This window comes from Astyanax mexicanus, chromosome 1, assembly GCF_023375975.1.
Source record: "Astyanax mexicanus isolate ESR-SI-001 chromosome 1, AstMex3_surface, whole genome shotgun sequence".
NCBI classification, from domain to species: domain Eukaryota; kingdom Metazoa; phylum Chordata; class Actinopteri; order Characiformes; family Acestrorhamphidae; genus Astyanax; species Astyanax mexicanus.
In genome coordinates, this window is record NC_064408.1 from 103,077,951 (window position 1) to 103,100,892 (window position 22,942).

The following is a 22,942-nucleotide window of genomic DNA, read 5'->3' on the forward strand; positions in this document are numbered from 1 at the left end:
ATATTTCTGCAGATGTTCTCTTTACAGAACATCTGCTTTTGCAAGAAGCATGCTAGAAGAATATTAAAGAACTGTAGCCAAACTAAATCATATTGTGAGGTTGAAGATTTATATCATCTTACATAAGAACTGTAAATGTTATACTGGCCCTGAACGGACAACGGTCAGAGAAATTTTTTCATTAACTTGAATCTATTCTACATATGATTGATAGAACATCAAACCCACACCAAAGCAATGATTATTTGGAAAAGTGCAGCCATTCTTACTCAACAGCACTGCGGTTTGTTGTTGTTTTTTTAGCTGTTTGTTTCTTGCGTCAATGGATAATTGCATTTTTGGGCACGTGATGGGGTAATGAGATTCATTACTGCAACATGATGCTAACCCAGGAAGACCATTCATTGCGCCACAGAAAAAGAAATGTTTCTGCATGATCTTATTATGGCTTTACTGGGCACAGCCACCCTGAGGCCATTACAGTCACTCAGATTTCAGTTCAGCATATACTTACCCTGTAATATTTAGACCTCCTCTCCTGTTATTTCTGTAGGGAATTACTGACCCATACAACCAATATATTTTGATCTTTGCTTTGTCTGTACTGGTATGGGTCCTATATCTCTATATAGTCATACACATAAACACAACTCTTTAATTCGTGTACATCTGATTTCAGCTATCAGCTTCACAACATGTAACACCATGGTAAACAGTGAATAACAACAAAAATAAAAGAAATCGTCTAAATAGAATCTCAGAAAGTCAATAGGAACTGTATGGGCTAAAAAGGCTGTAAGGATAAGAGATAGTATAGTATAAACTGTGAATAGAGCTTTACATATTTAAAGAAAATGGATTGAAGTAGACCTGTCACAATAATTACATACATACAAACTTATGCCAACTCCTACAGTTGTGCAATGACCAATACATTAATAATGACACCTTCATACATGCACGATCTTGCATTGATGATGGTGGAGTCTGACCGAGGCACAAAGCCTTCTTCAGCACATCCCAAAGATTCTTAATGAGGTTAAGGTCTGGACTCTGTGGTGAACAATCCATGTGTGAAAATTATAATCTCATGCTCCCTGAACCACTCTTTCACAATTCCAGCCCCATGAATCCTGGCACTGTCATCTTGGAATATGTCCGTGTTATAGAATAAAAGCATAAAAAATCCATTGATGGAATGACCTGGTCTATATTCAGTATATTCAGGTAGTCAGCTGACCTCATTCTTACAGCACATACTGCTGCTAAACCTAGACCTGACCAACTGCAGCATCCCTCATACATGTCATGTCTTCCGCTTAGGCGTCATGTCATGTCTTTACCCCTTTTTCCCGTTGTCCTCCCATATTAGTATTTTCCCATAAATTTCCTGTATTATATTACAATAAAAAAAAAAAACTCCTGTGCTTCTCCAAACTGAAATGTCACTAATCTCACAAGAACTGCCACCCAGTGTGAAAAGTGTTTTTGGCCAGACAGTGTATTTAATCAACATTTACATTAACAATTTTGAACAAAATGTCTCTGCCGTAAAACCAGCATTATATTCACTTTATACAAAGTTCTATTGCTATTTGGTTTGTAGTCTAATTGCCTTATTTTCTGTTTTTTTTTCTTGTTCAGTTAGACAAATTGTAGACTGTTTTAGGCTTGAACAAGTGCAGTGAAGTCCAGTTCAGTGTCTGAGGTGGATATGTGAAGGGCTGGGTATGGAAAGGATGGAATAAGGCTGAGTGTGGCATGGTAATTTGTAAAAACTTTACCAAGTTTTTCCTGTGCTGTCTCTATTTTTTGTGCATGCTCTGTACAAGTTTAATTTGAAAAAAAAAATGTCTACTACACTTACATTACTAATATTGTTTTGGGTGCTAGTCAATAATTTAGAAGCTAGGTAGGTTCATAGTTTATAGTTACTATGAACTACTAGCCAATCACCTTGCGAGGGGCGGAGCTTGCACGAATACGGGTGGGGAAAGCACGGAGCGCGGTGGAATGTAGGTGTTATATATGCCGCGCGCTTCACCGAGCCCCACCCACATGCTGGAACTGCGCTGCAGAGCTGCGCTGTGATTGGCTGGCGGTGTGGATCAAACGCTCATCACTAAAACAATGTCCGTGAACGAGTGACCGCTCTGACTTACCGGCATGTTTAAGCGCAGGGTCCTCCTCTTTCGGGTACTTTTCTTCCCCCCGTCTTTAGTCTTAGAGTCCATAGCAGTGCTCCCCATGTTAAAATCCTATAGAGAGATATTACCTTCCAGCAGTGAGAGAAATAAACTCAACAAAACTCAGAATTAACGCAGGGTACACCTCACACAGCGACAAAAAACAGCGGTGAAATCTAATTAATCTAATTCTGTCGCTGCAGAACTTTATCGCTGATAATCAATTCATCTCAAAGCTCCTCCAGTGAAAAAAAACAACAAAACAAAGCAGAAAAAAGCATCCTGAACATAAAAACGCAGAACTGCTCTGTCTACACGAGGCTACAGCACCGCGTGCTTTATCTACAGAATGAATAAAACACTACTCCACCGCTGGAGCAGCTTCACACTGTAACCTGCTGCTGCAGCTCCATGCCGGTCAGAAACACTGAGGCGCGCCCCCGTCTCTGGCACAGGAGCGCGCAAAGGGCGGATGGGCTTTAAAGGACGCACGCGCGTCACATGGGGGGGCTATGAGGTGTGTAAGCACGTCGATGAACACGAGTGTGAATCTAGAGACAGTAAACTATAACCAGAGTTCAGGTTCAGGTCTCCCGTTAGTCAGTGTTATCATGCAGCTTAGCCTAGATGCTGCTGTGTATCAAATTAAGTCATGAGCTGAGTATAAATTTAGCTAAAATATTATTGATTGTAAGATGAGTATGAAAACATATATACAGTACCAGTCAAAAGTTTGAACACACCTTTAAATTAAGTGTTTTTTAATTATTCATAACATTGTTTTCTTTGTAGATTAATACTAAAGTTATCCAAACTATGAAGAAAAAACAAATAAAATAATTTAGTAAACAATAAACAGAAAATGTGTTAAACAAACCAGAATATGTTTTATACTTTAAATACTTCAAAGTAGGCACCTCTTGCTTAGATAACAGATTTGCACATCTTTTCAGTCAGATTTCTCAGGTAGTCACATGGAATGGCTTTAAGTTGTGCCTTGTCAAAAGTTAATTACTCAAATTTCTTCCCCTCTTAATATGTTTGAAAGCATTAGTTGTGTTGTGAGGAGTTAGAGTTAGGGAAATGCCCTATTTGAATCAAAAGTCGAAGGTTTTGGGTTAGCATGGAATGTACGAGGCATTCTACAACTGGTAGCTGGTTGAAGAGCTCGAAGTCACACTTTTCTACTTCATCTTTGCTAGATATGTATAAGTCTTTTTTATGACTCTTGGAACACAAACCAAGTATTTTGACGTATTACCTTCCATGGTATGTACACAATTTTGTCAGAATTCAGTGGGGGAGGGTGTAATGGAGTTAAACAGACATAACTAAAAGGAATTATATAAAATATTATGTTCTTTGAAATGATTTCTTACAAAATTATCATATTATACATTATTCTACTGTTCCCTGCACTAACAATGCAACTGCATGTTTTTTTGTTTGTTTTATGTTTTGTTTTCATTTATCTTCAAAGGAGCTTTCATATGATGCTGGAGGTAAGCATAGCAGATAAGCTCTGTGAATAAGTGGTATTTTACAAGGATATATGTTATTTTGAGACAAGTTAATGGAAAAATTAGTTTTCATATCAGTTCTAGTCACCTCTATGTATTTTTAGCGGATATTGGTGAATATTTTGTCCCATATAGAATTATTTCTGCCCAGGTTCAGTTTAAAGCATCAGGCTATGACAGTTTTGGTGCCAAATGCTACATGTTGGAGAATAAGCCTGTTTCTTACACTTAGAGGTTCATGTGCAGTTGCAGAAGCATAATAAGGACCAAATGGATTATTTGTGTGATATGTTGTGGTCGTGTTTATCATAAACTAAGTGTATTTTCTGTCATGTTATAAAAAACGTATGAACATTTTTTAATCACGTATAATAAATGCTAATATTAAGCTATGAGTTTTATTTATTTTTTGCAGAAATTTGTGTGTATCAAAACAGAGCTGTTTTACAGACTGTTCATGTAAATGTTTATTAGTAGCCCCAGAGGAGCTTGCATATAATGCAGGAGAGAACCATATGCAGTTGCAGAAGCATGATAATCACCAAAGGGATTATCTGTGTTTATGTGCAAGCTCAAGAAAGGCCAGAGAAAAAAACAAGACATCCTGCCTCCACCAGTCCTTTCTATCTAGTTTCATCCTGGGTGTACATGTTCTACATAGCCACACTGAGGTCAAAACTGCCCTACTAATTCTACAGGCAAGCAGTCACATAAATGCCTAAATTATCAAACCGTTTTTATTCAACTGCACCCCTCACATCAAAGAAAACTGTGTAAAATGTATAATAAGTCCTTTAAAGTGAAGTTTAATATTCCTCTATATGTGTGTTAATGTGTTCAGAGTAAACGCTGATAAATTAATTGTTACATAGTATTTGAATGAAATTGAAACAGCTATGCTATAAGTAATATTGTTATTGATGCTGCTAATCAGCTTTATACTGTTACTGTATTAAACTGCAGGCTTTTCTAATGTTTTTTGTGTGATTCATGTGATAACCAGGATATGTTCATTTAGCTTAAATGCTGCATGGTTTGGGTATACTGAACATTTCAGAAAACTCTGTACAGCGACACAACATTTACCACCTTCAACACCTGTGTAAATATTGTAACAGCTACAATATTATAAAAAAAGACTCTATGTCTAGTGTCTAGTGGTTTAATGGTAATAACTAACTAACTAACTGTAAAATAGTTGATGAAATTAAATGATTTAATGTTGATTAATACATTACTGTAGAAAATATATGTAAATCTACAGCAGATTTAACATTTTTTAATAAAATAAACCGTTCTGTAGTCTTGCTTTATCGAAAAAGTACATTTTGGTGAATAAGCGCATTCATCTTCTTTATCACTGCTTTCTAAGGTATAGTTGGCGAGCTGTGAATTTGAACATCTGTAGTAAAATTATCCTAAATATAGCGACATATTATTATATTAATTTATATTCATTCAACATTTAAATTTTAGGAGATTTCAATATTATTGTACATCTAATGTACGTTTAGCTAGCTAAACTAGCCAGCTAAAATAGCTAAATATATTAGTGGGTATTAACATTAGTTAAGTTAGCTAGTTGTCAAACTAGTAGTTAAATTGAGGTATGCTGGTAAAAGGCTGTGGAAATTCCGTTTCTGATAGTATTCCGTTTTCCAGGTTTTTATCTGCCTAAACCGGTCCTATTTAACATCAAATGTTTTGTGGATTTCTTTTTTTTTTCAAGTGACATTTTGTGTCATTCTGTTTTTAGAGATTATTTGTTCAAATATTCACTAATAAATTCTAGATTTTAAACAATGGGCCTGACCGTACCATTATACTGAGAATTGGTGTCCATGTTGTTTTTGACCACAAAGTGTATTTTGGCATAATTGGGTATCTATATCTTTTGTAAAGCTGGAATATAAAATCATATGATTAGGGTTGTTTGTGAGTCCCTGTTGATGCATCACGGGGGTCGCAAACTCACAATTATTACATTGAATGTCAGAAGAAACGTTCAAGAAGAGTCTACAAACTTCAGAACATCAGATATAACCTCCAATGTTTGTAATTTACCTCTGAAACAGCGGCTGTGTGTTTCAGCTCCGCGTCGTCCGGGGGCGGTAAATCCAGAGCAGTGGATCTGCTGAAAACAACAACAGCTCCGAGTAGAAGAACTGCCGGACGTTTTGTAAGTTGACTGGATGGCGCGAAGGCTCCTCCGTCAGGCTGTAGAGAGATAACGAAGCGTTTAGAGTTGGGGATTCGTCTCTATTCGCCTGTTTTATCCGTTAATATCTGTGTGCTGTGGGGATGAGTAGTTCAGCGGTAACGGCTCTGCTGACTGGAGGACTACAGGAGCTCGAGCTCTCTCTGAGGAAACATCATTAGATAATGATATTTCAGCAAAACTGAGGCGTTTAGCAGCTGGTATCCGTCTGTTTGCTGGCTGAACCTAAACTACAATGTTCAGTTTCAGATTACTTAGATAATAAGCTCGTTAGCTAGTTAACTAGCTATCTATTTAGCTAGTTAGTGGATCTGACTGCTGATCCAGTGAAAGCTGGTGACCGTTGCTAAGCTAGCTTTAGCTAGTAACCTAATTTAAGGTAAGCTAAGTTTACTTTGCTAACTATGTTAACAGTTTAGACCTGACTGACACTAATGAACCTAAGTGTTAACTTTAATTAACACGTATTTCTTATGACATTTTGGACATAAATGTGAAATGCAAAAAAGCTCTGTAGAATCTGTACTCTTCATGCTAGCCTGCTTACTGCTAGCTAACCTATAAACAATTGATACTAAATAGCTGAATATGTAACTTAGCTAGGTGAGCTAACTAGGTTAACTAGCTAACGCTAACTATCTGTTGTGTATTTAATATATTTTTATAGTAACCTAGCAAGACTTCTTGCCTAATAACAGCTAATTAGTTAGTTTGGTTAGCTAGTTAACTAAGTGAAAAAAGTTTAATACTGCATGATTTATAGCTGCTGGACCTGTTGCGATGTGACAGTGCTCCATAACATAGGCCACAGTTTAAAACCTAGGTGTAGTCACCTAGAATGGCTTGTCAACAATTTCAGACATTCAGTAGAAACAAAACAAAATAAATCTGAAACCTTTGTATATTTTGTAAACATCAGTAACTTACTAAGAAACGAAAACTAATTTTAAAAGGTTTTCAAGACAGAAAACCCCTATTGTCATGGATTTTTATTATTTACAATTTTATTCTGGCATGATATCTTGTTTACAATATTATAAGGTCAAATATTATAAGGCACACCTCTACTCCAAATGTTAATGTTTCTACCTTGATATTTTAGGGATCCTGTAATGAATAGACCAGTATAAATGGTGGAATAAAATATTTTACTTTATGTACGATAAAAGTTAGTTACTTTATTTTGAAGCAACAAGTTATCTTTTGTATGGAATTGAGATACATTAGTCAAGTTATCAGTGAGATCTTGTTGTTCTGTGAGATCTTTTTGAAATGTAGTAATTCAGTATTTTCTTTTTTTTTTAAACAATAGAAGCCAGAATGTCCAAAAGGAGCCAGGATGCTTTTATGGTAAAGTTTGTTGAACACAATGGGCAGAAACGTGAGCTTGGTCAAAAAGCTTATGAGGTACAGTAAATATTCATCATAATGGAAACCAAATGTTTCTGACAAACTATTAGTCCTCCACTAATAACATGGTTATTGAATACCCTATAACTGCTGGCATTATATCATTAAAATATATATTTTTCTTTTTTGTATGTTAAGGCGATAGTGGAATTGCAGTCAGAGAAATATGTGCAGACCATTGGTGAAGAAGCAGCCCTGAAGTTGGATCACAATGACAAATCCTTATATGTTTTCAGCGACTTTACCAGCAGTGCATTTGAGCACTGTCGAAAGGTATGTTCAAAAATATTACCCCCCAAACGATAGCTTATGGATACAAATGATATGGAATGTCTATTAGATGGAGCAGCTAACATATACACTAAAGTTCAAACATTTTTTTTTTTTACTAAGCAATAAAGCTCTGTTGCAGCTCTATGAATGCAGTACTAAGATTTAATTCTTTGTTATTAACTCTTATCTTTTTCCTCACGTTTGAAAGATCCTTTATGTAACTATGATGTATTTTGGAGGGACACAATTTAGTTGTGTTTAAAATACAATACAATATACTGCAAATGTACAAAACGATATTGTGATATTTTTCATCACTGCATACAAATAAAAACAATGTTACATTTGTAATCTGTTATGTATATTTATGAATAAAATTAGTTACCTAGATTTATGTTCTGAATTTGTCTTTCATTCAAAATTATTTTGTCTTCCACAAGTAGTGCTATTTCTACATGGTCACTAGCATCATATATAACGCTACTGGCATGACACTGCTGGTAGTCTGTCTTTATACCTGTTCTGTGTTTTTCCCTGTGTGCACTACAGTTGGGATGCAGGATAGTCAGTCCTCTGGTAGTGCTTTTTTGTCTGCAGCAGCAGAGGTGTGTGCCCAAGGCAGAGCAACCTGTCTACAACATGGCCATGGCTGATGTGACAGTGACCTGTACCAGCCTGGACAAAGAAGTACGGGTAAGCAATGAACCAAATTCACAAGCTGGGTCAAATATGTCTTTAACATAAGTAGTAATTAGAATCTAACGAAATGTTTACACCACATTTGTGTCTGTCCTGTAGACAGACGTCATGGACTTGGTTCAGCTCATGGGAGGAAGGGTTTACAGAGACCTTAATGTATCAGTCACTCACCTGGTGGCAGGTGAAGTGGGCAGTAAGAAATATCTTGTGGCAGCCAACCTGGGGAAACCTGTCTTACTGCCCACCTGGGTGAAGGCATGCTGGGAAAAGTCTCAAGACAGGTAGGACTCTATTCGTCTTCATGCTTTTATGACCTGTATAAACTCAAAAACTCACCTCAAAAGGCGGTAAACATTTTGGTTCTCTTGTTTTTCTTCTTTTCCTCAGTATGTTTCGGTATTCAGACCTGCGTGTAGAGGACTACCTTTGTCCTGTCTTTAAAGGCTGCACAGTATGTGTAACTGGTCTGTCCACAGTGGAGCGCAAAGAGGTGCAGCGGCTATGTGAGCTGCATGGGGGCACCTACACTGGTCAGCTCAAGATGAATGAGTGCACTCACCTCATTGTCAGTGAACCCTCAGGTGATTTTTTGAGTCATGTCTATTAAGGGCACAGTTAGAATTGTATCTAGTGACTACATGGCCGACATCCCTTTAATTTAGTGTTGTACAATAATATTACTTGTATCAAATTGTAAGATTGGGTTAGATGATTAAAAAAAGTGGTTTTGGCAGCTGAATAAATGCCTTATAAGTGTTTGAGTGGGGCATTGTGTGATTATATGGCAGGCAAGAGTCATGCATGTGCACATAACATATGGTGTATGTGTTGGGACCTTTCAGACTACAGTGTCAGGTTTCAGATATAGCCCCCAGAAAAACACTTTCATGTCTTAGTTTTCACACACAAACCTCAAGCAAACAAGAATAAGGGAAAACCTTGTATAACTTTTACTTATGTAAATGCGTTTATCTGTACTCTTAAAGATATTTTGACAAATATTAAGCCTCACAGTGTTGAAAGGTTTAGGTCCATAGTAAAATTACAGTAATAAAATAAGGCATAATTACTGTTGTTTGTTTTTGCATGTGTAATTTCAGGTCAGAAGTATGAATTTGCAAGAAAGTGGAATGTGTACTGCATTTCTGTACACTGGCTCTTTGACAGTATTGAAAAGGGCTTTTGCCAGGAAGAGAGTCGCTACACTGTGGAGCGAGGAGACAAGAAGCGAGAAGACAAGACAGGCAGGCCAAACACCTCCACCCCCACGGGTTCAAGCAAGTGCAAGGAAGGTGTGTTAACATGCAGAACTAAGAAAAATTGGCAGAGATTCTCAACCCTGGTCCTAGAAGACCCTGCTGCTGTGCACATTTTAGTGTTAACTGGATAAGGTGTCTCTGCATCACAGTAATCATTTAATTAAAAAGCCCTATAGAAAACCACTAAACTTTGTAGGGCATGGGATACTTATCTGTGGTCTGACCACTGCTTTTATGTTTGTGAGACTTCTATATGCTCTAGAAGAGCTACAGTATAGTACTTAAAAGTTCTCAAATGAGCAAAAATCAAAAATCTTAGGGCTACGTGAGGCAGCAGGTTTATATTGGCTTATTGCAACATTGCACTATTGCTCTTCATACATTAAAACTATACCAAGTTTAGGAAATCAGTTACTAAGTCGGTGTATTTGTGTTTTTGAAACAGATGGGGCATCATTGCTTGGACTGAGCCATATTTCAAATGTTAGTATGAATGTCAACGAGACAGCCATGACCACTGCGACAATGAGTCGCATAGAACCTGCCGATCCAATTGACTCATTTGATGTCACAGTCTGTCCAGCAGATGACCTGTTAGATGGCTGTAAGGTGAGTCTGACATTTATTAGAGACAACTTTTTTAGAAAAGAGCAAGATTATGATGTGTATGAGAGTGAGTAAAATTTTAAATTTGATAAAAAATTTTATAAAAATTTACAGTAGAATAAATTCATAGTTTGTAAGAGAAATATACAAATAAAATTTAATTACTGCTTGACCTTTTGATATTTGAATTTTAGTTACTGAATCAAACTGAAATCAGTTTTTCTCTGAACGTTGTAGCTTTACCTGTGTGGTGTGAGGGGGAAGAGACTGGAAAAACTACGTCGGCTGGTAAATGCTGCAGGAGGCTTGCGTTTTAACCAACCTGGTGAAGAGCTCACACACATAGTGATGGGGGAACCAGACCAGGATGTCAAAAACTTCTTGTCTAAAGCCAATCACAGGTTTACTACAATTTATTATTTTTTTTATTATAAAAGAAGTATTTCTGAGTGGGCAGAGGGCAAAATATTGTAATAAACGCCATCAATGTTCCTCTGCTACCATTCCCACCATTCTTGTGCTTGAATTCCACCAGGCCACATGTTGTCACAGTGCAGTGGCTGCTGGACAGTTTTTCTCGTGGATCTCTTCTTCCAGTGGAGGGATACTTCCACCCCTCATTTCTCCCTCCTGCCCCAGCAGAAGTGGACATGCCTGCTCTTCGTCCTGTTGCTCCACGCTCTAGACCCTCTATTGCCCCTGCTCCAGCCCCAAGTCCAGCCCGACATGCCAAGGCTGAAGAAGATCTGCTTTCACAGTACATGGACAATGACCAGACTGTAGGTGGGTCCACAAGATGAGCGTTTTTTGTGCAATCTATAAAATTGTTAAACCTCTGATATGCGAGTGTAAGAAGCAGTCATTCACTACATTTTTTTTCTAATTATTTAAAACGAATCATTATATTAATATATTGAAATGCTAATCTGTCTGAGGTTTATAAACAATCAATGCCATATTTTTGTTAACTCATATTATATATTGAGGTATAAAATAGGTTTAGGTTGACTTTTATTTAAAAAGAAATGTGCAAAAAAGTGCCCTCTGTTCAAAATTGTAGGGATGTGTTTTAATGTATTAATTTCTGTCTCTCATACTTCTTGTCTTTTCTGGTTCTCTTCTCTACCATCTCTTTGTCTGTTTTTAGTGGAATTGCCCCCAGCCCCAGAAAACAGTAAGAAGGCTCATAGCTCTGTTCTGCAAGACCCAGGAGCTCCAGGTCAGGACTCTACTCTGGCTGAAGCCTCAGAAGGAGGTCTGTTTAGGGGTAAACGTTTCCTCTTGGTGGGGTTCGGACCAGAAGCAGAAGGCCAGCTCTCAATGCTGGTGATGGAGAACATGGGGAAGGTTCTAGTTGGTCGTTTCAGAGGTGTGGCTGATTATGCCATTGTTCCGCTGCTGGGCTGTGAGGTGGAGGCCACAGTGGATGAAGTTGCCACAGATAGCTGGCTGGTGAGATATAAAATGTTTTGAAGTCAAACTCCCACAATATACATGGCTTGTTTATTATGTCTGGAACAATTCGTTTGAAGTCTGATTGGTCTGTTGATTACATCCTATTTTTGTCTCAGTACGTATTTTTTTTATATATATACACCTTGTATGTGTACTGTACTTGACTGTTTGTTTTTAATGTGTTTGCATGTTAAGGCCATGTGTGTGGAGCAGCAGTGTTTATTGCCACTGGGGTCACATCCACTGTTCACCCCTGTAGCTGTGAAGGAGGGCTGCCTACCTCTTAAAGAGTGTGTGCTGTCCGTCAGCCAGTTTACTGGGGCGGAGAGGGAGTCACTCATACAGCTTGCCAAACACCTGGGAGCAAGGTGGGGAGACAAACCAGTGATGTTATTTAAGCTGCTATAAATTGAGAAAGCATGTAACTAAAGCTAATGTTTTATCTTGAAAAAAGTCAAATGAAAAGAAACATTAGTCGTTTTGGTCTCTGTATGTTGTCTATGAATAATGTTGTGTGATCTATTTATTCCTTTGTGGGCATTGTCTGCAGTGTTCAGGACTATTTTGTTCGCACTGCCAATCAGAGAAAAGGCATGCTGGCCAGTACTCATCTGGTCCTCCAGACTCCTGAAGGCACCAAATACGTTGCAGCACAGAAATGGGGCCTGCCTGCTGTTACCATGCGCTGGATTCTAGAATCTGCCAGGACTGGGAAAGTGGCTAACGAGTCACGCTACCTGGTTGACCTGCCACCGTCTCCGGGTATATTATTTCAACTGTTTTGAACGTTTCTTTCAGTTCCATAACATTGGGTCTCATTCACAAACCGAATTGTTGTTCTTAAACCTGCTTAAGCAGTTTTTGCACTTTTAGCTATTCTCTATTTTTTTTATTAATATTATTGGGCCAGTGGGGTTCTGTATTATACAGCTTTGGAAAAAAAGTAAGTTATTTATAGGTATATGTTGTTTTATTCTATAAACTACTGACAACATTTCTCCCAAATTCCAAATAAAAATATTGTAGTTTAGAGCATTTATTTGCAGAAAATGATAAATGACTAAAAGATGCAGAACTTTCAGACCTCAAATAATGCTAAGAAAACAAGTTCATATTCATAAAGTTGTAAGAGTTCAGAAATCAATATTTGGCGGAATAACCCTGTTTTTTAATCACAGTTTTTATGAATCTTGGCATGTTCTCCTCCACCAGTCTTATACACTGCTTTGGATAACTTTATGCCACTCCTGGTGCAACAATTCAAGCAATTCAGCTTGGTTTGATGGCTTGTGATCATCCAGTTTCCTCTTGATTATATTCCAGAGGTTTCCAATTTGTTAAAATCAAAGAAAGTGGTCTCTTATTTTTTCCAGAGCTGTAAGTGCATAGCTGCAAATAATTCTGTATGTAAGAAATGTAAATGAAGCCCACTGACATTAGCAGCTAAAAAATGAAACACCACATTTATAAGTTACTGCTTAAAACGAAACAGCTGACTGTTTACTGATTGCCACATGCCTGTTTTTACAGATCGCACTGAGGGCAGTTTTATTGGAGCATCACAGAAAAACCCTGCTGCCCCCGTTCCAATGCAGCTTTCCCCAGAGCTCCCTCTGCTGCCCCCCCAGAGCAGTGCAACTGTGACTCCACTGGACACTGGACGCCTACAAAGCCGTGCTGTCCACTCAGTTCTCCGCAAGATGAGGAAAGGTGGGGTAGAGGAGACTGAGGCCAATGCTCGAGTTCAGGATGAAGGCAGTGGGGGAAAGCAGAAGGATGTCCCTCTTCAGCTTGACACGCCATCTCGGTTCCTCAGCAGAGATAAACTCTTCGGACCCTCCTTTAACATCACGGTCAGTGCTAATGTAGTAGAAATGTTGAACATGTTGGGTGTGGAGAGAAGTGATTTTGGTTTATTTAATAGTGCCAGAAAAAAAAGAAAAAAATCCATTTATGAACTAATAAAGCAACCTGTATAGCTGGGTGAACAAAATTCAATTGAACGTAGAATATTGATAATTATTTCTGTTTCAGTTTATACAGTCTGTGTCTGTTTGTGTATTACAGGATGTGTGTGACCATTTAAAAACACCTGGTAATAAGCCTCAGCAAGGTCAAAGGACAGAGACACCCTTGACTGAAGTAATTGAGAGGAATTTAAAGGCTGCTGTTGCTAACAGCAATCGTAGTCACGTCATGAGCCTTGCTGCTCTGACTGCAAGTCCTCAGCTGGACAAAGAACCAGAACATAAGGTACCTGCATGCATATTTGAAGTTTTCAATTAATCCTTAGTGAAAACACATTTTGCCTTATTTGTTCAAAGACCTAAACCAAATAATTGACACAATTTGCAAAAGTAGAAATTATATATATATTTTTACTAGCTATTTGGGTTAGTGGAATGTAACAAGTATAACTACTAAACTGTATATTTGCAGGAAATAGTTTTTTCCAAAAATATATGTCCTCATATAGGAACAGTAGTTTATTTTCTATGTAAAAATGATCCAATCCATTTTGGATCAGAAGGACCCAATTAGTACACTATTTTTTTTATCTTTTGCTTTCTACAGTAAGTAAATAAACTAGTTTGAAACATTTAAAATGTAATCAAAAAAATCTTTGACCCATGTTTCTGTCTAGACTGGCTGTAGAAACTTTTTTTACTGAGATTCCCTTTCTGGTATTCAGTCAATTAAGTGTAGTGTCATGTGACCAGTACATTGTACAGACAGTGTCTCCATATGAAACCAAAGGGTCAACATTAAAAAAAAGAAGTATCAGGGCTCAGAGAAGCAGAAATGTAATGCTCCCTCATAAGTAAGCAGGATAAGGAGCCTTTCAGTTACTGTTTTTGTTTATTATTGTAGGTGGATGAGAAGGCTTCAGCCCCACTGCATGGAGTGGTGGTGTGTGTGAGTAAGAAACTCAGTAAAAAACAAAGTGAGCTAAATGCAGTGGCTGCATCATTGGGAGCTGACTTCAGGTACTTTTGTCACTCCTTTATTATTTTTATTCTTTTTTAAAATGGGAAAAATATACACAAAAGCAAACTGTGTTTTAATCTGTGTTTTCTAGATGGGCCTGTGATGACTCTGTCACTCACTACATCTACCAGGGCAAAGTGGGTGACAACAGCAAAGAATTCAGGGCAGTGAAGGAGAGAGGCCTACACATAGTGTCGCAGCACTGGCTACAAGCGGTGTGTACACCCACACACTAATATAAACACACACACACACTATAAAAATATGTTATTAGAATAGTCTCTTATACTTAATACACTTACATTCATTTAGATGTGCTGTACTTTACCCAGTGAAACTCATGATAGCCACAATATGCTAAGAAATGTATATTGTGCATCATGATGGCAAAATTTACTTAAATTTAAAGTTGTTACATTAGCCTCCTTAGGTTGCAGTCTTTTTTTGTAGTCTGTATTTGATCTGGTGTTGCTCGTTTAAATATATCTATTTTTTGACTATTTAGTGTGCGGAGGAGCAGAAGCATGTATCGGAATCACTCTATCCTTTCACCTTTAACCCCAAAATGAGCCTGACCCTGAGCCAGGTGACAGAAAGCACTCACAGGTCCCCTCCTCCTTCAACTCCTCGCACCAAACTTCAAGCCCTTGCTGAAGATGAGGACACCCGTGTAAGTTCTTTTGGTGTTTGTATGTCAGGTTGAACAAACATCAATAACCAGTGATAAATTTGAGTGTTTTGCTCTTTTCCTGATAAAGGGTCCTATGGAAAGCATCACAGACATCTCCACCCCTCAGCGGGTCAGCATGGTGGATTCCGATAGAGAGCAGCAGCAGAGCAGCACTGAGAAGAGAGGTGAGTAGTGCTGCATGCATACTTTTTAAAGCTGTTTTTTTTCCACTAACTTTGAATTTGACATTTATTTGGAGCTAAATTAGTGTCAAAACTATGCAAATAAAGAAAACATATTCTGTAAATATTATATCCCTTACAAACAAACACAACACGTTTTACAAATACAAAACGCGACTATCTAACACACGCGGTGTGTTTTACAAACACAAAACCTGATGGTTGTAAATATATAAGTAAACTTCAAATAAATACACAGCTGTTTTCTTATACATTGCTCTTAACAAACTAATATAACACGTTTTACAAATGCAAAAAGCAATAAATAAAACGAATAAAACATGATTTTCAAACACTACTGCGTCATGATTCACGAACACGCACAGCCCATTTGTAAATCACGTGACTTTTGGCACACTTTTAGCAGAGTCGCAAACTTGTGTTGAGATTTTCTAACAAATACACCCCTCCTCGTACAAATTAATCGCCCCAGAACAGCAGGTGGCGCTGTGGGACACTTTACAAGATGTGGCTGTGCAGCAAAGCAAGCTCTCCTGTTCAGCGCTCCCCAGTGAATTCATTTACACTGAGAAAGGTGTTTAATACACCTATAATAATCACAAGTCAACCAATTTGTACCGGATTTTTACACAGTTTGGTTTGTTACAAACAGCAGAGATGTAGTTATGATACAGGATGCTGTCAGACATTACAAATACCTGCTTTCATGCTGAAATACTTTCTATTATATTCTTAAAAAAAGAAATATTGTTATTAAGACATTTATTTGCAGAAAATAAATACATTTTCAAGTAGTGTATTATTTACCGAATACATTTTCTTCATTTGCGTAGTTTTGGCACTAATTTAGATCCATATATTTAACCTCCTTTTAATTTTCATTTGCTTTATTTTCTGTTTCTCAGACCTGACAGAAACTCTAGAAATGAGGGAGAGCTTACAAAGGCAGCTACAGGAGATAATGTCTGCAACTAAGCTGACTAGTGGACGCCGGGCCTCGTCTAGATTGGCACGTGTCGGATCAGGGGGGCTGGACTCCCCCCACACTCCAGAAAGCTTGGGCAGAGTAGGCAGACGCAGCAGAACACTGGAGGCCTTACGGTACACACAAGCTAACAAACTTGTGTTTGAGAATGGCTTGTCAGATTGGAAAAAAACACAGTCTTGAACATGAGCATGAATGAACATGAATAACTTTTTTGTGTGGACTAAAGCTAAGCCTAATCTGTGTGTATGTGTGTAGAATGTCACGTCAGGTTGCGATGGACATAAACACAGAGGCGTCTCAAAGCGAACAGATTGTCTGGGACGACCCCACGGCAAGAGAAGAGCGGGCAAAGCTGGCTGATAATCTGCAGTGGCCCGGAAGTCCTTCTCAGCACTCAGATCCCATTACCGTCATGCCACCACCACCTATTGATGAACCACAACATGCCAGAGACTCCATGACCGATTCTGAACTGGTCGAGATGGGTAAGGATCAGGGAGGAATTGGAGGTGTTTAGTTTTGTGGCAACACAACGAGATGCGTGATGTGTATGTATTTGTTTGTGTGCCAATGTCAACAGGGTTTTACCTCAAGGAATGGCTTGGGAACCCTCAAACTGTATAAGTTGTGAGGTGTTATTTTGGGAGTGAGTTTGATCACTGCTCAGCATGCTCATGGCATATTCAAGTGAAGATGGATGTAACGCTCCATTTCCTAAGTTGTAGACAGGTTTCGTATGGTCATAAAAACCTGGAAAAGTCATGGAATGTGAAAATAGCAATTTTCAAGCCTGGATAAGTTTAAAAAAAAAAAAAATACCAAGAAAGTTTTGTAAAAGTCTGCAAATCTTTGTGTTTCCATTTATTGATGGAGCAAATCTATTTTTGCTAACAAATACATCAGCTCAGAGTTAATTCAGTCATTTAAGCCTACACAATGGATCTCTCAGGATCTGACATAGATTTTGTTATTAAAGATTGTGTGTCAACATTGTCAGATTAATTTTAGTCCTACTATATTATATTACATTTGCTGATAGTTTTAGTTGATTTTGTGCTTTTACTGTCTGTGTCTGCACTGATGTTTTAAAAATTGTACATGTCATGAAAATTTGGCTTGAAGACGTGGAAAACTCATGAAAAAAAATCATGGAAATGTATCGGTTAAAAAGTGTATGGACTATGTGTGTAGAGGAATATAACATTTTGCATCCACAGTGGAGCTTCTGTACTGGAAACCAGTCATTGAAGGCATTATCATCCACAGTAGACAGTGCAGTGCTTGATAATGACTATCGTGACTATCAATGTCTGGCTAGAATTCTTCACAGACATATACCATACCGCAGGTCATTGGACTTTTCCTTAGTTTCCATGGTCTGTGACAAAGGTCAGGGGGCATGACATTAGTTCCCTTTTGGTCTGCCTTTTGGTCTTTGATTGATAAAATAGAGATGGATACATGGCGTATTATGTGCATATTTTTTGTGTTAATGCTTAATGGAATATGTTATAAATTTAACTGAAATGTATCTATTGCTATTATTCAGCAACCATCAAAATGACTGTTATTTTGCAACTTGTTCACATCAGCTGCTTGTGACGTAATTGAGGCGCAGATGAGACCAAAAGTGACCCCACCAAGGGTTAATGTTGACCAGCGTGTCCCCAAAACCCCTGAAGCTCCCAGCATTGCTTTCCCTATTTCAAAGCCTGCTGTGCCTCCTGCACCACAGGTATGTGAAACACATTTAATACTTATCATTGTTCCAAAAGCCACATCACCAACATGTAAATCATTTTAATTCTATTAATTGTACGGGTGAGAAAATATAATTTGTCAAATGATGACTGTTTTGCACTCTGATGCTGTGTTTGGGTATAGTATGAGAGTTTTAAAATTAGACTAAAATATAATGATTTAAAAATATATTGTCCTGCTTACAGATTACAATTTTAAGGTACAATAATTTAAATTTTTAATTAAAAGTTTCAGTCCATGTTTGTTATTTTCTGTGTAGATTGAGGAAGAGGAGGAGACAGAACAGGAAGTAAAGAAAGATCCTCCTCGATTTCAGTTGTCCTCCCTCAGCCCACAGGAGCGCATTGACTACAGCCATGTCATAGAAGAGTTGGGTTAGTATTGTGTGTTTTTAGTGGACCTTTTTTTTTTTGCTATTTTTGCAGAGTTAGATATAACCCTTGAACAAATGAAGATAGATATTTTGAAACACCTGTAACAGGGGAGCTGCACTGCCAGAAAAGGGCAGTCCTAGTTTGACTCTCTTCCCCAGTGTTTAGGAACACTTGAACGCAGTTCTTCTTAATATCCATGACTTGTTATTTACAGGCATGTTTTTTATGCTACATTTGCGTGATTAAGTTTATGCAATTGATCCTATTTAATTGATGCATTGATCCAATTAAATATATATTTGATTAAGAATATTATTGTATGCCATTGCATAAGGAGTTTTTAAAGCATTAATTTGTAGCTGCAAACATATGTTTATTAGTAGTGGGTGTGTTTCACTCATTTTAAAATAGTGTGCACCAAAGCTTGGTGCTACTTCCCCCCTATTGAAGCAACTGACAACCCTAAAACTACAGATGTAAAAATGCAAAGATTTAAATTTTCATAAAGATGTAAATTTTTTTACACGAGTGTGCAGTAATTTTGTTTTAATTCTATATTCTATTAATCAATACAAACTCATTTTAATGAAAGCAGTGTAATTTGTAATGCTTGTAAAATTGTAGTGGATCCAAAAAACTGAAAAAGGTGGGTGGGGGGATTTTTTTTTTTTCTGTTGGTTGCCAAGCATTTTGCGTGTTAGTGTCAATATATATGTAAATAATTTATAGTGAAATCTAAAGAGTACTTGTTAATTCTCCATTGCAACACGAATGAAATGCTGTGAAATGTTTGTAGGTGGCATCGTGCTTGAGAAGCAGTGTTTTGACCCCAGCTGTTCTCACATCATTGTGGGTTATCCTCTGAGGAATGAGAAGTACCTGGCTGCAATGGCTGCAGGCAAATGGATTCTTCATCGCTCATACCTAGAGGCATGCCGCGCTGAAGGATACTTCTTGGTGGTGAGTGTTTGAGTCTGTTTGTTGGTATAGTCTGGAGAGCAGTGCTGTTATGTTTGCACTGTGACTGAAAGGTCTTTACTCAAGTGTGTCTCTGATTAGCTGTTATTAAAGTTTAGATGTTTTATGCAACTTTTATCAGAATAATAATAATGACTTCTTAAACGTTTCATTTGTCTTTCTTTCAGGAGGAGGATTATGAGTGGGGTAGCCGCTCTATACTGGATGCTGTTCCCACTGTAACCTCACAGCAGAAAAGGCTGGCACTGTCTGCCCTGCGCTGGAGGAAAGCTTTACAAGGGCGTGCAGATAAAGAGGTACGCTTCAGACTTGCATATGTTCTTTTATACACCCACGTCAGAAAACCATACAGGATTTACTGTCTGTTGTTCTTTCTGTAGGGGGCATTTGGTGGTTGGATAGTGATGCTGAATATAGACCATGCCAGAGATGCAGGGTTCAGAAGATTGCTGCAATCTGGAGGAGCAAAGGTCTGTCTGTTCCATATAGACTACTTCTTTAAATAAAAATACTTTCCTCTAATAATGATGCTGCCTTTTTGTATTGACATGCTTTTTGAGGTACTTTAAAGCTTAGATGATTTTATTTTTGTTCTGAGTTCTTACTTCTCTCTTTTTATCTGTGAGCAGGTTTTACCGGGCCCCTCTCCTTCTCTCTATAAGGACACCACTCATCTGTTTGCAGACTTCAGCCGGTTGGGTCCTAATGATATAAAAGTGGATGTTGCTGAGGCCACGGCTCAAGGAGTCAAATGTCTCAGACCAGAGTACATCGCTGATTATCTCATGCAGGTCAGAAAAAAACAGAAGACAAACACATTTACCATCCATTTGATAATATTTGTTAACACTCGCTAGAGAAGTATGGCCAATTGAACTCTCTGGAGCAAATAAGCATAAACCTATTTACACCTTGTCTTAAAGCAAGTATGGGCTTGAGAGATACAGCTCTGGAAAAAATAAGAGACCACAATGAGTTTGTTTAATTTTACCAAATTGAAAACCTCTGGAATATGATCAAGAGGAAGATGGATGATCACAAGCCATTAAACCAAGCTGAACTGCTTGTTTTTGTTTTTTTGCACCAGTAGTGGAATAAAGTTATCCAAAAGCAGTGTGTAAGACTGGTGGAGGAGAACATGCCAAGATGCATGAAAACTGTGATTAAAACCGGGGTTCTTTCACCAAATATTAACTTCCGAACTCTTAAAACTTTATGAATATGAACTTGTTTTCTTTGCATTATTTGAGGTCTGAAAGCTCTGTGTCTGTTATTTCAGCCAATTTTCTGCCAATAAATGCTCTAAATATTTTTATTTGGAAGGAATGTTTGTAGCTTATAGAATAAAACAATGTTAATTTTACTCAAAAATATACCCATCAATAGCAAAATCAGAGAAACTGTTTCAGAAACTAGAGTGGTCTCTTCATTTTCTCCAGAGCCGTACATACTGTATGTTAGGGGTGGGAATCACAGGGCATCTCACGCTCTCTGCAACACTTTATGGCATCTGTGTTACTGAAGAGGATAAAATACCCCTAAAGAATCAAATAGTAGGAATTGTGGGTTTATGTTTGTGATGTCTCTGTTTCTCAGAATTTGACAAACAATATTCTTCATTACTGGTTTACTCTGTTAATTTAATTAAGCCCACCATTTCAATTACCAATATTGATTAAGTATCACAAGTAAAAACAATATGATTAATTGCAATATTGATAGTTTGTTCCATTTGTACTATACATCGCTCCACAGCATTGAACTATAGAGCACTGTATTTTCTAGAATGCTATTTTCAGCTTGATCCATTTCTAATACTTATGCCGGCACTTCTGGTGTCCAAAATGTGTATCGTAAAACATGCTGCACATTTGAAACATTTCATGGTTGCTGGAAAAAAAAAATGTCCTTGTCTTCTACTCAGGAACCTTCACCACCAATGGATGCATACTTCCTTCCTGGTGCAATCCAGAATGGCCTTCTTGTGGGCTCAGAAAGGGGCCAAGCTACACCCTCCCGCAAGCGTAAAGCCTCAGGCAACACCTCTACTCTAAAGAAAAGCAGAATTAGGTGAAGTTAGCTTTAGCATGGTAATCTCTAATGAAATATCTATTAAATGTGAATTACCTTTCACTCAGCTCTTATTATGTGTAGATAGGATTTAATTATATTGTTTTGTTCTACTTATTTTGTTTATAATTGTAATACTCATACTTATAATTATACATGTTTTGTTTATTAAAAATAAATATTTCTGAAAAAGAGTTTGTAGCTGGCATGATGTTAATTCCTGATGGGTGATTTAGGATGGCTAAAACAGGTTTCAAGCCTGTTTTAATTCAAAACTACCTGCTTATTTTAATTTATTACTTATTTAATGTTTAATCTGTGTATTAGGTGGCCTTTATGAATCACATTTAAACACTGTAAAAACACAAATACAATAGATTAGATGCTAAACAACATTTATGATCTTTTTTTCATGTAGGATTTATTATTTATTTTTTCATTTTGCTTTTATGGAATTTTAGACACTATTGTGTTGAAGCATTTATCCAATTCACAGTGAGAGCTAGTTAAAGTAAAGTAGAGCCCCCACACTTTGGGGTTAGTTTTAACAGTGTTTCACATAAGTGTACCAGTATAAATAAAGATTCTCCACAATTTGTACATATTTGGTAAAAACATACGGTTGACATCGTAGCATCACACAGCTCAGATTTATTGTTCTGATTTTTAATCTACAGCATTAGAAATTGTAATTTTTAAGTAGTTAGGAAAGCAACCTACATTCTGATAAAGTAGCAGGGTTCAGTACAATTATGTGTTTTGTTGTATACAATTAGCAATTGTGAGTTTTCGACTTTTGAGCCAAAACTAGAATGTTTGTTCTGTCTTTCACTAGATTAATATTGCTTGTGTTATCAGTGTACCTCCAGTAGAGGGAGCACAGTCTCATCTGTAATGGCACCAGTTCTGGTTGATTCATATGTGCAATAGGCATTCATTACACTCCACAGCTACACACCAACTTCTTGAAACATATTTACTTAGGGGAGGTTCAGAGGTTTTCCATCATTAACACAGACACAGTTTATCTCAACAGCCAACTGGTGAGCTTTTTATATTAAATACACAGTCATGTTCATCATCAGAGAAAATGTTGCACACAGAAGGAATTGTGGTTTTGCAGTTATGTTAGACAATGACAAAAAGATTACCAGGAATTATAAATGATTACAAATTTAGCTTATGTGGGAAGTCTGTCATGATTATTGAGCTACGCATACTAAAGTAACGTGTGTTGAATATTGATGTATTGTGTGTCTGTAGTGAAGACCAAAAGTGATCTGG

The 22,942-nt window shown here is 37.5% G+C and overlaps 2 protein-coding genes across 4 annotated transcripts in view; one reads left to right on the forward strand and one right to left on the reverse strand.

The window, feature by feature from the left end:
* Positions 1 to 2,584, reverse strand: part of prkag2a (protein kinase, AMP-activated, gamma 2 non-catalytic subunit a) — a 104,645-nt gene extending 102,061 nt beyond the window's left edge. Inside the window, exon 1 of one of the 2 annotated variants that reach the window (XR_007423950.1) lies at positions 2,163 to 2,584. Coding sequence is in view for 1 of the 2 variants with exons in the window: in XM_049463247.1 (XP_049319204.1) it covers positions 2,163 to 2,249 (87 nt within the window). In the remaining variant the exon portion in view is untranslated. The remainder of the gene's footprint in view (positions 1 to 2,162) is intronic. The other variant, XM_049463247.1, reaches the window with a different exon arrangement.
* A 3,198-nt stretch (positions 2,585 to 5,782) lies between these two features.
* On the forward strand, positions 5,783 to 21,852 carry topbp1 (DNA topoisomerase II binding protein 1). 2 transcript variants are annotated; one of them, XM_022667023.2, is made up of 28 exons: positions 5,783 to 5,885; positions 7,237 to 7,331; positions 7,473 to 7,607; positions 8,157 to 8,300; positions 8,406 to 8,587; positions 8,694 to 8,887; positions 9,407 to 9,598; positions 10,011 to 10,174; positions 10,409 to 10,572; positions 10,707 to 10,954; positions 11,319 to 11,623; positions 11,822 to 11,994; positions 12,177 to 12,388; positions 13,157 to 13,479; positions 13,694 to 13,879; positions 14,498 to 14,613; positions 14,706 to 14,829; positions 15,120 to 15,284; positions 15,373 to 15,469; positions 16,393 to 16,588; positions 16,731 to 16,960; positions 18,068 to 18,210; positions 18,496 to 18,610; positions 19,407 to 19,570; positions 19,756 to 19,884; positions 19,969 to 20,058; positions 20,218 to 20,379; positions 21,513 to 21,852. In XM_022667023.2, exons 2-28 carry the CDS (start codon positions 7,245 to 7,247, stop codon positions 21,660 to 21,662), a joined length of 4,590 nt encoding a protein of 1,529 aa, XP_022522744.2. In that variant the 5' UTR covers positions 5,783 to 5,885; positions 7,237 to 7,244; the 3' UTR covers positions 21,663 to 21,852. The 2 variants fall into 2 exon arrangements, with proteins under 2 accessions (XP_022522744.2, XP_007258666.3); XM_007258604.4 differs by having other exon boundaries at positions 5,791 to 6,303.
* The last annotated feature ends 1,090 nt before the right edge of the window (positions 21,853 to 22,942 follow it).